The 11,552-nt window shown below is 55.3% G+C and overlaps 1 protein-coding gene across 2 annotated transcripts; it reads right to left on the bottom strand.

The window, feature by feature from the left end:
- Window positions 1-3,855: 3,855 nt before the first annotated feature.
- Poll (DNA polymerase lambda) lies at window positions 3,856-11,482 on the bottom strand. 2 transcript variants are annotated; one of them, XM_055591692.1, is made up of 9 exons: window positions 11,441-11,482; window positions 10,493-10,628; window positions 9,314-9,608; window positions 8,967-9,126; window positions 8,311-8,628; window positions 7,240-7,413; window positions 6,504-6,632; window positions 5,032-5,200; window positions 3,856-4,691 (listed from the first exon to the last, which is right to left on the bottom strand). In XM_055591692.1, the coding sequence occupies exons 1-9, from the start codon at window positions 11,441-11,443 to the stop codon at window positions 4,327-4,329; spliced, it is 1,749 nt and encodes a 582-aa protein (XP_055447667.1). In that variant the 5' UTR covers window positions 11,444-11,482; the 3' UTR covers window positions 3,856-4,326. The 2 variants fall into 2 exon arrangements, with proteins under 2 accessions (XP_055447667.1, XP_055447668.1); XM_055591693.1 differs by lacking the exon at window positions 11,441-11,482 and adding an exon at window positions 11,275-11,390.
- Between the last annotated feature and the right edge of the window lie 70 nt (window positions 11,483-11,552).

Consider the following 11,552-nt stretch of genomic DNA (forward strand, 5'->3'; position numbering starts at 1 on the left):
CACAGCACAGCACAGCGCAGCGCAGCACAGCTCAGCTCAGCTCACAGCACAGCACAGCACAGCACAGCGCAGCGCAGCACAGCTCAGCTCAGCTCACAGCACAGCACAGCACAGCTCAGCACAGCACAGCACAGCTCAGCACAGCACAGCTCAGCTCAGCTCACAGCACAGCACAGCACAGCTCAGCTCAGCTCACAGCACAGCACAGCACAGCACAGCTCAGCTCAGCTCAGCTCACAGCACAGCACAGCACAGCACAGCACAGCTCAGCTCAGCTCAGCTCAGCTCAGCACAGCACAGCTCAGCACAGCACAGCTCAGAGCACAGCTCAGCTCAGCTCACAGCACAGCTCAGCACAGCACAGCACAGCACAGCACAGCACAGCTCAGAGCACAGCTCAGCTCAGCTCAGCTCAGCTCAGCTCACAGCACAGCTCAGCACAGGGGCCAGTGCTTGGAATACAGCCATCGTGCCAGTTGTCCTGAGAGTGGTCAAACATCAGCGATGCCCACAGGAACCCTCAGGGCACCTTGGGTCCATCCTGGCAAGGTGGCTTGTACCTAGTTGAGGGAGTGGAGTGGGACAAAGCTCAAGTGGGGGGCCAACTCCTTGTTTCAGCCTCACCTCTCAGTTCCATCCAGCTTCCTGCCTCTCCTCCCCAGCCTCCTCTGTCCACCCCTGTGTGGCTCAGCCTTCTCGGGTTCTCCTTGTCCTTCTAATCCGGCTCAAGATGGTCACCTGTCTTAATGTCAGCTTCCTGAGCCCTCTGGGTGCCTGTCGATCTTGGGAGGCCCCTCCCAAAGGAACACAACCCCATCTTTCTCCCAGGCCCCCTCCTGCTCTCCCTAAGGGAGGGCCAATTTCAGTTTGAGCATACAAGCTCTGCTTTGGGGGTCATCTCCCACTAAGGCAGAGGGACTGGAAAGAGACCCTCCCAACTCCATCCAAGTGCGGGAGCTGGGTAAGAGGTGGGAAAATGAATATTAATTTATCATGATTAGGCAAATCCGGCAGGGAGAGCCGATTCAGGCGGAGGAGGCTAAAAAGATGAATTTCAGCAATAAAATTAAATAAGGACGGACGGGCGGCCCCTCCTCCCTCCCGCTTTGCTGATCTCTCTCTTTCTTACAATTTATGAGGCCAATTATGAAGATGGGGTTGGAAGTTCCTGGAACTTCACTAAATGCAAACGGCGGTCCCTGCTGTTCCCATCAAATTAATTAACCGCGTGCTATTGATGGCCGCTCAAGGCTGACGCAAGCGGTCCGCCCTGCGGCCTCTCCATGGACACAAGGACCCAGAGCTCCTAGTCCAGCCAGGACTCTCCCGCCTTCCTAGCCCCTGACCAGCACCACCAGGGTCCCCTTCCGGCCCACACACCTGCCTGAGCCCTTGGTGACTTGGGGCCTGTACCCAGAGGCTAGCTAGAGCCACTGGACTCATCCATAAAATGGAAACATGCAGCCACAGGCCCAGGGCCCAGAGATGAGTGGTAGGCACACAAAAAGGCAGCCACGCCAAACACCAGCACACATGCAATGGTGGCTGAGCTGAGGCTTCTGGAGCAGGCGAGTAAGGGCACTGTCTGCGGCTACAGGCTTGTTCACCCAGGGCGAGGCCTGAGTCAGGCAGACTCTACACGGAGGCTCCACTCGACAGGGATAGTTCATGGATTCAGGGCATCTTCTGGCAGCTTTCTCAGAGTCCTTCCAGCAGCCCTTCAACCCCTGGGCATCTCCTTGTCTCGCAGCCCAGGGCCTTCTTCAGAGTTGCTCTGCCACAGGGGAGCGGGGCTGAGATCACAGACTAAGGCCGATGAGACCTGGTTCAAAGTCTCAGACTGGCTTTTCTTTGGGGCCTTAGGTAGGAGAGTTCTCCAGTTCCAGAAGCTGGAAGCAGGGCTGCTCATGACTTCCAGGAAACCGGCTGGCCAGTTCTGACAGGAGGGCAGAGTGGACACAGGGCCACACTGGCGCCCACTCTAAGCTCAGGCAGCTGTGACTTCCTCCCCTGCTCCCTCTCGGAAAGCAGGAATGTGTCCCTCCCGTGGTGGGGAAGGGGGGATGCAAGGCCAGTTTTCAAGTTGTATCCCCTTTGTCCTGGCAAGAAGAGTCCCGCTCCTACCAAACGGGCAAGAACCCCATGATTCTGGAGAAGCCTGCCCACCCTACCATGCCCCCTCCAGGTGTGGGCCACGGATGCCTGGCATGTGATGCCTGGCATGTGCCTGCACCTGTCTACCTCAGCAGCCAGAGCTCCGGATACAAGCTTGGTTCACAGCCTGGTTATGGCTATCACCCACACTGTCAGCCCAGGCCCTGGGTAAACACAGGGTTTCTGTCTAGCAGGGATAGATCATGCCACCCTACGAGGACTTGTGTCATGGGCATAAGATGTCAGAGGGTGGCTGAAACGACGAGAGGCCCACAGCAACCCAGAAGGGGGCTGGGCCTCCTTCTCCCACAGGGACAAGTCACAGGTCTCCTGACTTGAGGCAGGACAGTGAGAGACCAAGACACATACAGTATTGGCACACTGATGTTGCAGGAGAAAACGGAAGACTGGAGGCTTAAAAGAACACGAAGCTAAGCTGGGCAGTGGTGGCGCACACCTTTAATCCCAGCACTCAGGAGGCAGAGGCAGACAGATCTCCGAGTTCGAGGCCAGCCTGGTCTACAGCACCAGTTCCAGGACAGCCAGGGCTACACAGAAAAATAAAAACAAAACAAAACAGGGCCACTCTGTGCAGAACAGGAAGTCTCTGGAAAGAATGGCACTTCACAGAGGCTTTAGGTCCTTGGACGTGGCTGCTTGCCAGTTTGGTGAGGGCTGTACAGTGGCTCTCACCTCTCTCCCCAGTGGGACCCATGCAGACCAGGCCCCAGCTTTGGTGTCGGGGGACTGGGCTTGAGCTGGAGGCCTGATCTCAAGAGGTTAGCGTCCAGGACTGTTTTATTCTCTTTGAGATGCCTTGAACTTCCTACATAGCCCAGGCTAGCCTAGAACTTATGATTTTCCTGCCTTCTGAGTATCTGCAACTGAAGGTATGTGTGTCACTGCCCAGACAGAGGCCAGGATTGAGACCAAGGAGGCAAAAGCCAACTCTGGGGTTCTACAAACACACATCTGCACACGCACACACCTATAGAAACACACACACGCACACACCTATAGAAACACACACACATGCACACACAACCTTCATACTCCACAGACTATAAAGTTAGAGCTTCTGGATTTAAGCTTCCCTCATGTTCCACCTCAAAATTTCCCAATAGCGTCCTGCGGTCTCTCCAGGAAGCCTTCTGACTTTGGGCCCATCATTTTTAGACCTTCCAGATCCCCACCCTGCCCGCTGTAGTGCAATGCCCAGGCTCAGAAGCTGCTGTGTACCTGCGGACTCACTCCCATCTGCTCCATCAAACACGAGCCAGATCCCCGGCCTCGGCACCCTCTCCTCAGCTGGCTCACACTGGCCCTGAGGTCTGGTGCCGCCTCTCAGATCGGCCATCTTCCTACCATCCTTTCCCCCTCCTCATCCAGGTAACTCCCAAGCTCCCATTGCTGTCTGTGCTGTGCAGTCTGTTTTTTTTACCGTTTCCTACACACACTGCCGCCTCTGCTCACGTCCCACAACAGTCCCGTCACAGGGCCACAGGAGCTGCTGAAGGGAGGACAGAGAGGGGCCCCTTGCGTCCGACTCCAATTCTCTCTCTCCGATTCTCCACCCAAGACCCCATTTTGGGTTCAGGATGTGACTCAGGCAGGCCTGACTAGCCAGTGTGGGTTTCTGGTGTCCTGCTGGGGTGGGGGACACCAGGTAGGGCTGTGGCAGCTTGCGGACACCAGGCAGGCTGAATGTCAAGAGCACTTTATTGGGCCCCATGGCCCTCAAAAGCCAAAACCAGAGTCTGGGCAGGCCACCCCCAGCAGGCAGCTCCAGTGGCACAGGAAGTGAGTGGGTGAGGGACTCCCCATGGCTTCCTCCCACCCTGAGGGGTCTAGGAAGATGCTGCACTCACAGCAGCTCCCCCTCCCCATGCCCCTCCCCGTGCCCACAGCCTCTCTGGACACGCAGCATCTAGTTCAGTCTTGGGTGGAAAAGGGAAGCCTGGGTCATCAGCACAGGAAACCAGTTTGAAACAAGCAGGATCCCAGATGAGGCTTCATGAAAAACTGTTACCAGGAGCAGTGCGGAAGTAGAGGGGCAGCGGCCTAATCCTGGCCAGGAGAAGGCTCGCAGGTTCTCAGAATCAGGCTCCCAGCCTGGCTGTCTAAGGACAGCTGGTGACAGGGGCACATGGCGTCCCTTTCCCAAGCCCTAGATCACCAGTCCCGCTCGGCCGGCTCTCGGTAGGGCAGGCCTAGGAGCCTGAACACGTCCTTCTCTGTGGGGGTGGGCAGCACGCGTCCAGGCCCCACCTTGACACCTTGGTTGTTCCGGAACACAGCTTCGCTGAGGGCATGCTCTGACAGGCTCATGCCCTTGGTCTTGGCCAGAGCTCGCATGGAGCGGTTGAAGTGGGCAGAGCCGGTGAAGTAGAGCAGGGCGCAGGCAAACTCACTGTAGGGCACAGTGATGATGTCCAGCCGCCGGTGCCGCCGCCCAGCCCCTGGGAGCCGGCACACACCCAGGTACTTCTGCTGCTGGCCGTTCTCCTCCTGGCTCACCAAGTCATCCGTGAGGAACCCTGGCCCGATGCAAGAGACGTCCTAGTAGGGCCAGGAGCCAGCCCTGTCCATCTTACCCTCTCAGGTTGCCTAACGTTCTTTATTCCCGGCTTCCTCATAGCGGTGTTGAGCTGAGCGCCCCTGCCCCTCTGGGCCCAAGTCCTCGTCTACGGAGCGTGGACCCAGCCCCAGGTGAGACCCTCCATCCGCAGGGAGGCTGGGTGCCTGTTCTGCAGTGTCCTTTGCCCCAGGAGAGGTAGGATTCTTGCAAAGACCCTCCCCCATAGCATGTCTCAAACTGAGAACTGGGAGCTGGCTGGCCCCTGCTAGCCTGCTCACCCGAGGCAGGCAGGTGGGTACCTTGCTGCCGAAGGCTGTCAAGGAGGCGGCTGAAGATGCCCTGGTGGGATCGGCCGTCTGGGTGAGTGATGAGCACGTCTACGTCTCCGCAGGTCACCTTCCCCCGTCGGTAAGAGCCACATGCCACACACAGCAGCCCGGGGCTGAAGGCCTGGGCTGATACCCGGACCTGGGGAAGAGCAGGGAGGACAGGCGGTGGGCCTCTCCCGTACACACAGAGCCTTTGCCCCAGCCCTATCCCCACACCTCAGGGCAAGCTGAGGGGCGCCTGGGGTGCTGGAGGGACAAGCCTGAAGAGGCCCGAAGAAACTGCCTCTGCCTCAGCAGGAGGGCTCCGTGTAAGAGCAAAGGGACACTCCTAGGGTCTGGCCACGACCCACACCCAGTAGCCGGGCCTGCGAAGCTCCATTAGTACCAAAGGCCATGGCCCTGCAGCTCAAGCTGCCTGTGAATTTGGAGCTGATGGCAGTGAGCGGGGGCGGTGAGGAGAAACTGAAGCACGGAACATCACTGCACCTGTGGGAAGGGGAGGACAGCGGCTGCCTGTGGCCTTCTGGGGGAGGGGGGTGGATGCTGGCCCGTTAGCAGAAGGATCTGAGTCACCTGACTGAGGACCAGACGCAGACCTTTCTGGGAGGCCTTTTGCATGCAGATGTAGCCCGCCCCATTGCACTGAGGCTTCAGAGGCCCTAGATACCTCAAGCCTTCTGACAAGCAGTTCTGAATATCCCTTCTGTCCCTTCTTGGACCTCCCAGGAGAATGGGAAGAGGTGGCCTAGATGGGCACTCCATCAGAATCTCTATAGCAGGAGCCCTCAAGAGGGCAGGCTGCAGTGGGAAGCTGAGCTCTTCCAGTGGGCTAGGGGCTGGTGGCCATCCAGGCATTCTGCGTGCCTGGACACCGAAGCTGAGTGACGTGTCAGCATGAGCACCGCAGCTTGGCGACGGGTACACAGCAGGGCCTGTCCATCCATCCCACACCGGTCCCACAGCTCCTCTGCAGGGCCGCAGGCTGGTTCAGGCTGGCTCGGCTATCACTCATCAAGACGCTGGGCCAAAGTGAATGAGTGTGGCCCGCTCACCAGCCTGACTCCTATGCCAGCTGAACAAACAACACAGATATCCTAGAACACCCTTTCTCCCTTGACTCAACACTGTTCATAAACTTAGAAACTTAGTCCCCAGCCCTGAACTGAACCTTTAACTTGGCCAAACCATATTTACTGGCCAACTAGAATTTTCTTTTTCTTTCTGTGGTACAGGTGTGGGGGAGAGGTATGGGTCTTGGGCATGCTCAGTAATGCTCTACCTGTGAAGCACAAATTCAGGCCTTGAGACTGTGCCTGCCTCCACTCTAGGCTATAGATGCGCAGTGCTCATCCTCTCTGAACCTGACACCATCCCTCACAGGGCTGGCCTGGCAGTGCCTGCCCCCAACCTGATGTCCTTGGTGTTCAGGGAGCTGTGCTTACCGTCCGCTCAATTTCTGCAGCCTCCTCCCTGGGCATGCGGTCCAGGAAGTCATCATAGTGCTTCAAGCCAATGGCCTGCTGAGCAGTCAGGGAGCCCAGGCTTCGGATATCTTCTAGGTTTCGAAAGCCCTGGAAAAAAGCAGCCAGAGAGGAGGCTGTGAGGACCTAGGACTAATGAAGTGTAGGGACCAGAAGACACAGGTAGACACCTGTCACAGCAGCTGCCATGGAAGACATACAGCAGGACCAATCAAGTCCAGCCACTACTCAGTGGGGCAGGCCATAACTGGGGGTGCTGGTCCCTCATTCCTTGGTCTAAAATGGGTCTGGGCTTCACTCCCTCAAACTCCAAAGATCATTCTTAGCATGGCCAAGTTTGGGAGCCATTGTTCTAGACATGGAACTCAAAGCCTGAGCTCCTTAGAAAGTCCCTTACTGGAGTCAGGTGGATCTCTATGAGTTCAAGGCCAGCCTGGTCTACATAGTGAGCCAAAAAAACAAGAACAAACTAAAACCAGAAAATCCCTTGCTGGTCTGCAGGGCAGAGTAATGTCTGTTCACATGTCAAAGGCACTAAGCCACACAACTGTTCTGGGGACAGGAGAGGACCAAGGTGAACTCAGGAGTCCCTGGAGTTGGATTGGGAAAACACAGGACGCAGATTCCTGAGGTGGACAGGAAGGGATGTGTGGCAGAGACCCCGCCGCAGAGCAACACTGAAGTGGCTGGGTATGACCTGATGGTACCACATCTGGGCAGTCTTAGTCCCAGCTCCCCAGATGTTGGAAAAGAGCTCCAAGACAGGCACGCTGTCACTGATGTGGTCCAGCTTCCGCAGATGCCCGCTCTCCAGGATCTCCATGATCTTCTCAGCCATCCGCTTGCCGACTCCTGGGATGCTGCAGGCCTCCTAGGAAGTGGCACAGAGGAGGACGAGTGAGAAGCTAGAAGGGGAGAGCCAGAGGAGGGGCTTATCTGCCAGACCAGCAACCATAGGGAACCTGTCCTTTGGTGCCCAGACACCAGCAAGAGAAAGGAGAGAAAGTGGCCAAGCATGGTAGTACATGCCTTAACTCCCAGAACTCCTGGAGGCAGAGGCACAGGCAGATCTCTGTGAGTTCAGGCAGGGCTACTAGAGAGACTGTCTCCAAAAGAAATAGAAGACAAAAACATGACAAAATCATAATTACAAAATGAGATAGAGAAAATGACAGCTCATCACCATCACAACTGCCACCACCATCATCACAACTATGCACCAACACTGACTGGGGCTCACTGCACCGCACTGACTGACTGGGGCTCACTGCACCCACTGACTGACTAGGGGCTCACTTCACTAACTCGGGGTTCACTGTAGCACAGTGACTGGGGACTCAGCGTATGCCATTCTGTGCTACTGGGACCATCTTCTGACCTTACAGAAACACTGTGAATAGCCTGTTATTAATTCCCTTCAAGTGATTGGAAAACTGACAGAGTAAGTAACTTATCTAGAGTTCCCAATTAATGGGCTCAAGAGTCTAACACACAGACACCATCCCTGGCTTTAAACTTAGCACATAAAAATACTCAGAAGTAGAGGGAACAGTGTAATGAACCCCTAAGTACCATTTCCCAGTCCTAACAATTTTGTTGGTCTGTTTCCACTATTGCTTTTTTTTTTTTTTTTTCTTTTATCAATGTATCTCTGTGTGTAGATCCCTGCCATTATGAAATCTTAACCACTAAATTTGCTGCCCGTGGTGAGTGCTGCCATTAAGCACTAGTTAGGAAAGAGGAGACCTCTTCCCCAACTGCCAAGTACCTGGTAGGAGCTGACAGGCTTGTGGAAGCTCTTGAGGGCATTGATGGCCTTGGCATAGCCCAGGGCCCTCCACTTGTCTCCTTGGACGTTGTAGGCTTTTGCCAGCACTTCTAGCTTCTCTGTGATGTGCAGGTTGTAATTGGTTGCCTTCTGGCTTGAGGGCTGTGCACAGACCCACTTATCCAGGGTTCTTGGGGCTGGGTTGGGCCCACCATCTTCCTCAGGGGGGGTTGGGTAGTGCCCACTGATCAAGGCCTCCAGATCTGCTGGGCTAACCTGGGGCCCTTCCCCATCACTGGTTTTACCATCTGAGCTGAGCTGTAAATAGAAGAAACAATAAATCTGTGTGCTCCTCAAAAATGAGGGTTGTTTGGTGGGTAGGCACCTCCCGCTGACTCAAGGAAGAAGCTGCAACCACCACCCTGGGCTTGTGCTTGTGTCTTCTTCAGTGTAAGGCCATGCTCCCCAGGGCTTCCAATAGAGCCAGCCCTGCCTGGGCTTCCCAGGGGTGTATGGCAGACATGGCTTGGTGGATGCCGGAGTGATGGTGGGAAGAGCTGGGCAGCTGCATAATCAAGAGAGACCTAGAACGTTCTGGTTAGCCTCCAGGCCCTTCCACTTCTGTGATCAGGGCCCTGAGCTGGGAGGATCCTCACCTGGGCTTGGGTTCTTGGTGGCTTCTCTGCCTTTGGGGGAGGAGATGCAGCTCCGGTGTGAGGAGGGGACACGGAGAGGGCTGTCTGGGGTAGAACCCCCTGGGTGCCTGGAGCAGAAGCATGTTGGCCTGCCTTACCAGGCTGTGGTTGGTCCAAGGACCTAGTGGGCACGGGGAGGTCACAGGCAGTTAGGATATCAGAAGCCTCACCTTCTTTCCCTGTCTTTCTTTACACAGAAACCTTGGTTTCCACGTATGTCCAATTTAAAAAGTAGTTGTTTTTTACTAACTCAAATGGAAACTCAAATGTTCTTAACAAACCCTTGTGAAAGGCTAGGAGCGGCCTACCTCTTGGGGATGGAGAGGCAGAATCCATCTGTGTCTATCAGCCTTCTCTCCTGCAGGCACAAGCTCAGCCAGGCTGACTTCACCAGCTGAGCACCAGCGGGTAGCTGGGGCAGTCTGAGGAGCCGGAGAGCCCGCTGCCAGTCCATGTCTTCATCCACCACAATGTGAGTGACTCCTGGGGCCTGGGCAGGGCAGATCTGGCCCCCATGCTGGACAATCTGCTTCTCAAAGAGTTCAGCTCGGGCTCGTCCGATGCCAGTGGGCATGATGTGGGCCCTCAGGGAGCTCAGCCATTCTGTGGAGAGGACGTCCAAGCGCTATTACTAAAATAATTTATTATTGCTGTTACTATTGTTTGAGACAGGGTCTCATGTAGCCCAGGCTTGTCTCAAGCACACTACAAAACAGAGAATAACACCTTGAGCTTCTGATTCTCCTGTCTCTACCTCCAAGTACTGGGATTACAGGCTGTCTGTCACTGAGCTGAGAAACTTTCAGATAAAGTCTGAATGAATCGTCTGAAGTCACCTCCCTTCAAAGTAATCATTTTCCTGCCACCCAGAGAGCAAAATGCTTTCAAGGGATTCTACTACAAACATGTAGCAAACTTTCTTTTGTTGTTGTTGTTTTCAAGACAGGATTTCTCAGTTTTTTGTTTCGTTTTTCTGAGACAGTGTTTCTCGGTGTAGCCCTGGCTGTCCTGGATTCGCTTTGTAGACCAGGCTGGCCTCGAACTCACAGAAATGCACCTGCCTCTGCCTCCCTGAGTGCTGGGATTAAAGTCGAGTGCCACCACGCCCAGATGAGTTTCTCAGTTTGAAGCCTGACTGGTCTACAGAGTGAGTTCCAGGGTAGCCAGGACTACACTGAGAAACCCTGTATTGAAAAACAAACAAAATCTAAAGATGAAGCGCCAGCTGCATGGTGCTGCACACCTATAAACCCAGCATTCGGGAGGATCAGGAGCTAAAGGTCATTCTCAACAATACGGCAAGGTCAAGGTTACAACGAGACCCTAAACAAAAGAAGAGGACAGAAATCAAAGCTAACACAAGGTGGGTAAAAAGGAGATTTTGACCCCTGCACAGGTAGGGCCACTTCTATTTTTCTGGATGAAAAACAACAGGAAGGCTGAGAGTTCAGGTGCATGAGTTCTGAGGTGGGGGGGTGGGGGCTCACCTCCAGCTTCTCCAGCCTCCCTTTTGGGAATCTTTGCAAGTGCTTTTGGCGCTGGATCTGCATGAATTTTCTTTCGCTTGGGAAATGCCTTCAAGATGCCCTGGGGGTCCATTGAAGTACCTGGATCCTGACCCGTCTGTTTTAAGGAGAGATGTCATAAGAAATCCAAAATTGACGGCCGCCCCTAGGCCATTTGGTCCACAGAGATGAGCTTTGAGGGTAACAGATCCTCCTTGTCAGAGGTCTCAGAAACCCCAACTAAACTGCAGGGATTTAATCTGAGCATCACACACACCAGCCTTTCCGTGTTAACAGTATTGAGGGAAGTCAGGGAAAGGCTGGGACTATTGTGGGGGCCAGGGGTGGCGATGGCCTTTGGACCTAAGGGAAACAATCTTGGAGGGAGGAGGCCCAGAAGATCCAGCCCAGAATCAGCCTCTGCTTCCACTTCCAAGAAGCCTTCTCTAAAATAACACGGGCTAGGAAAAGGGACTACATCTGTAGGAGAGTCTTCATCTCCCCTAGAGAAGTGGAGTCTGAAGGGCACGCGCACAGGCGGCCTCACGTCGTCTTTCTCTAGCCTCATTGCGCATTCGCGGAGAAGAACCTGGGGGGTGAGGCTTCAGGGAAAACCGTGGGCACGCCGTGCACCTGGCCCCGTCTCAGCCTGGAGGCTGTGTTCTGAGCCCCGCAGCTGCAGGGAGGTGGGGGCAGCCGCAGCAGGTGTAGGGTGTAGCAGCCCTCACAGCTGGGAGTGGGCAAGACTGGGGTAGACGACTCACATCCACCGCTCGCGCAGCTGGCGTGAGTCAGGGACTCCCAGCTGGGGCCAGAACAGTGCTGGTGCTGACACCCTTTAAAAAAAGCCCTGGGAGTATCCCCACCCGACCCGGCCCCAGGACCGGTCCACAGTAGGCCAGAATCTCCCGGCAAAGAGACATAACTCACCATGGGAGCCAATGAAAACGGATGGGGCGGGAGGGGGGAAGGGGAGCGGGGAGGGATTTAAAAGTACGTTCCCAGAACACCTTCCAGGTCATCCGGAAGTGATCCCCAGCCA

Source organism: Psammomys obesus, unplaced genomic scaffold (genome assembly GCF_907164565.1).
Source record: "Psammomys obesus unplaced genomic scaffold, mPsaObe1.curated_primary_1811, whole genome shotgun sequence".
NCBI classification, from domain to species: domain Eukaryota; kingdom Metazoa; phylum Chordata; class Mammalia; order Rodentia; family Muridae; genus Psammomys; species Psammomys obesus.

Excerpts from the sequence above, each read along its gene's own strand:
- Poll (XM_055591692.1), bottom strand. Across the intron at positions 9,127-9,313 it reads TGCCTCTCCATCCCCAAGAG|GTCCTTGGACCAACCACAGC; the intron begins GTAGGCCGCTCC and ends CGTGCCCACTAG. Across the intron at positions 6,633-7,239 it reads CCCAGATGTGGTACCATCAG|GGCTTTCGAAACCTAGAAGA; the intron begins GTCATACCCAGC and ends GCTTTTTTCCAG.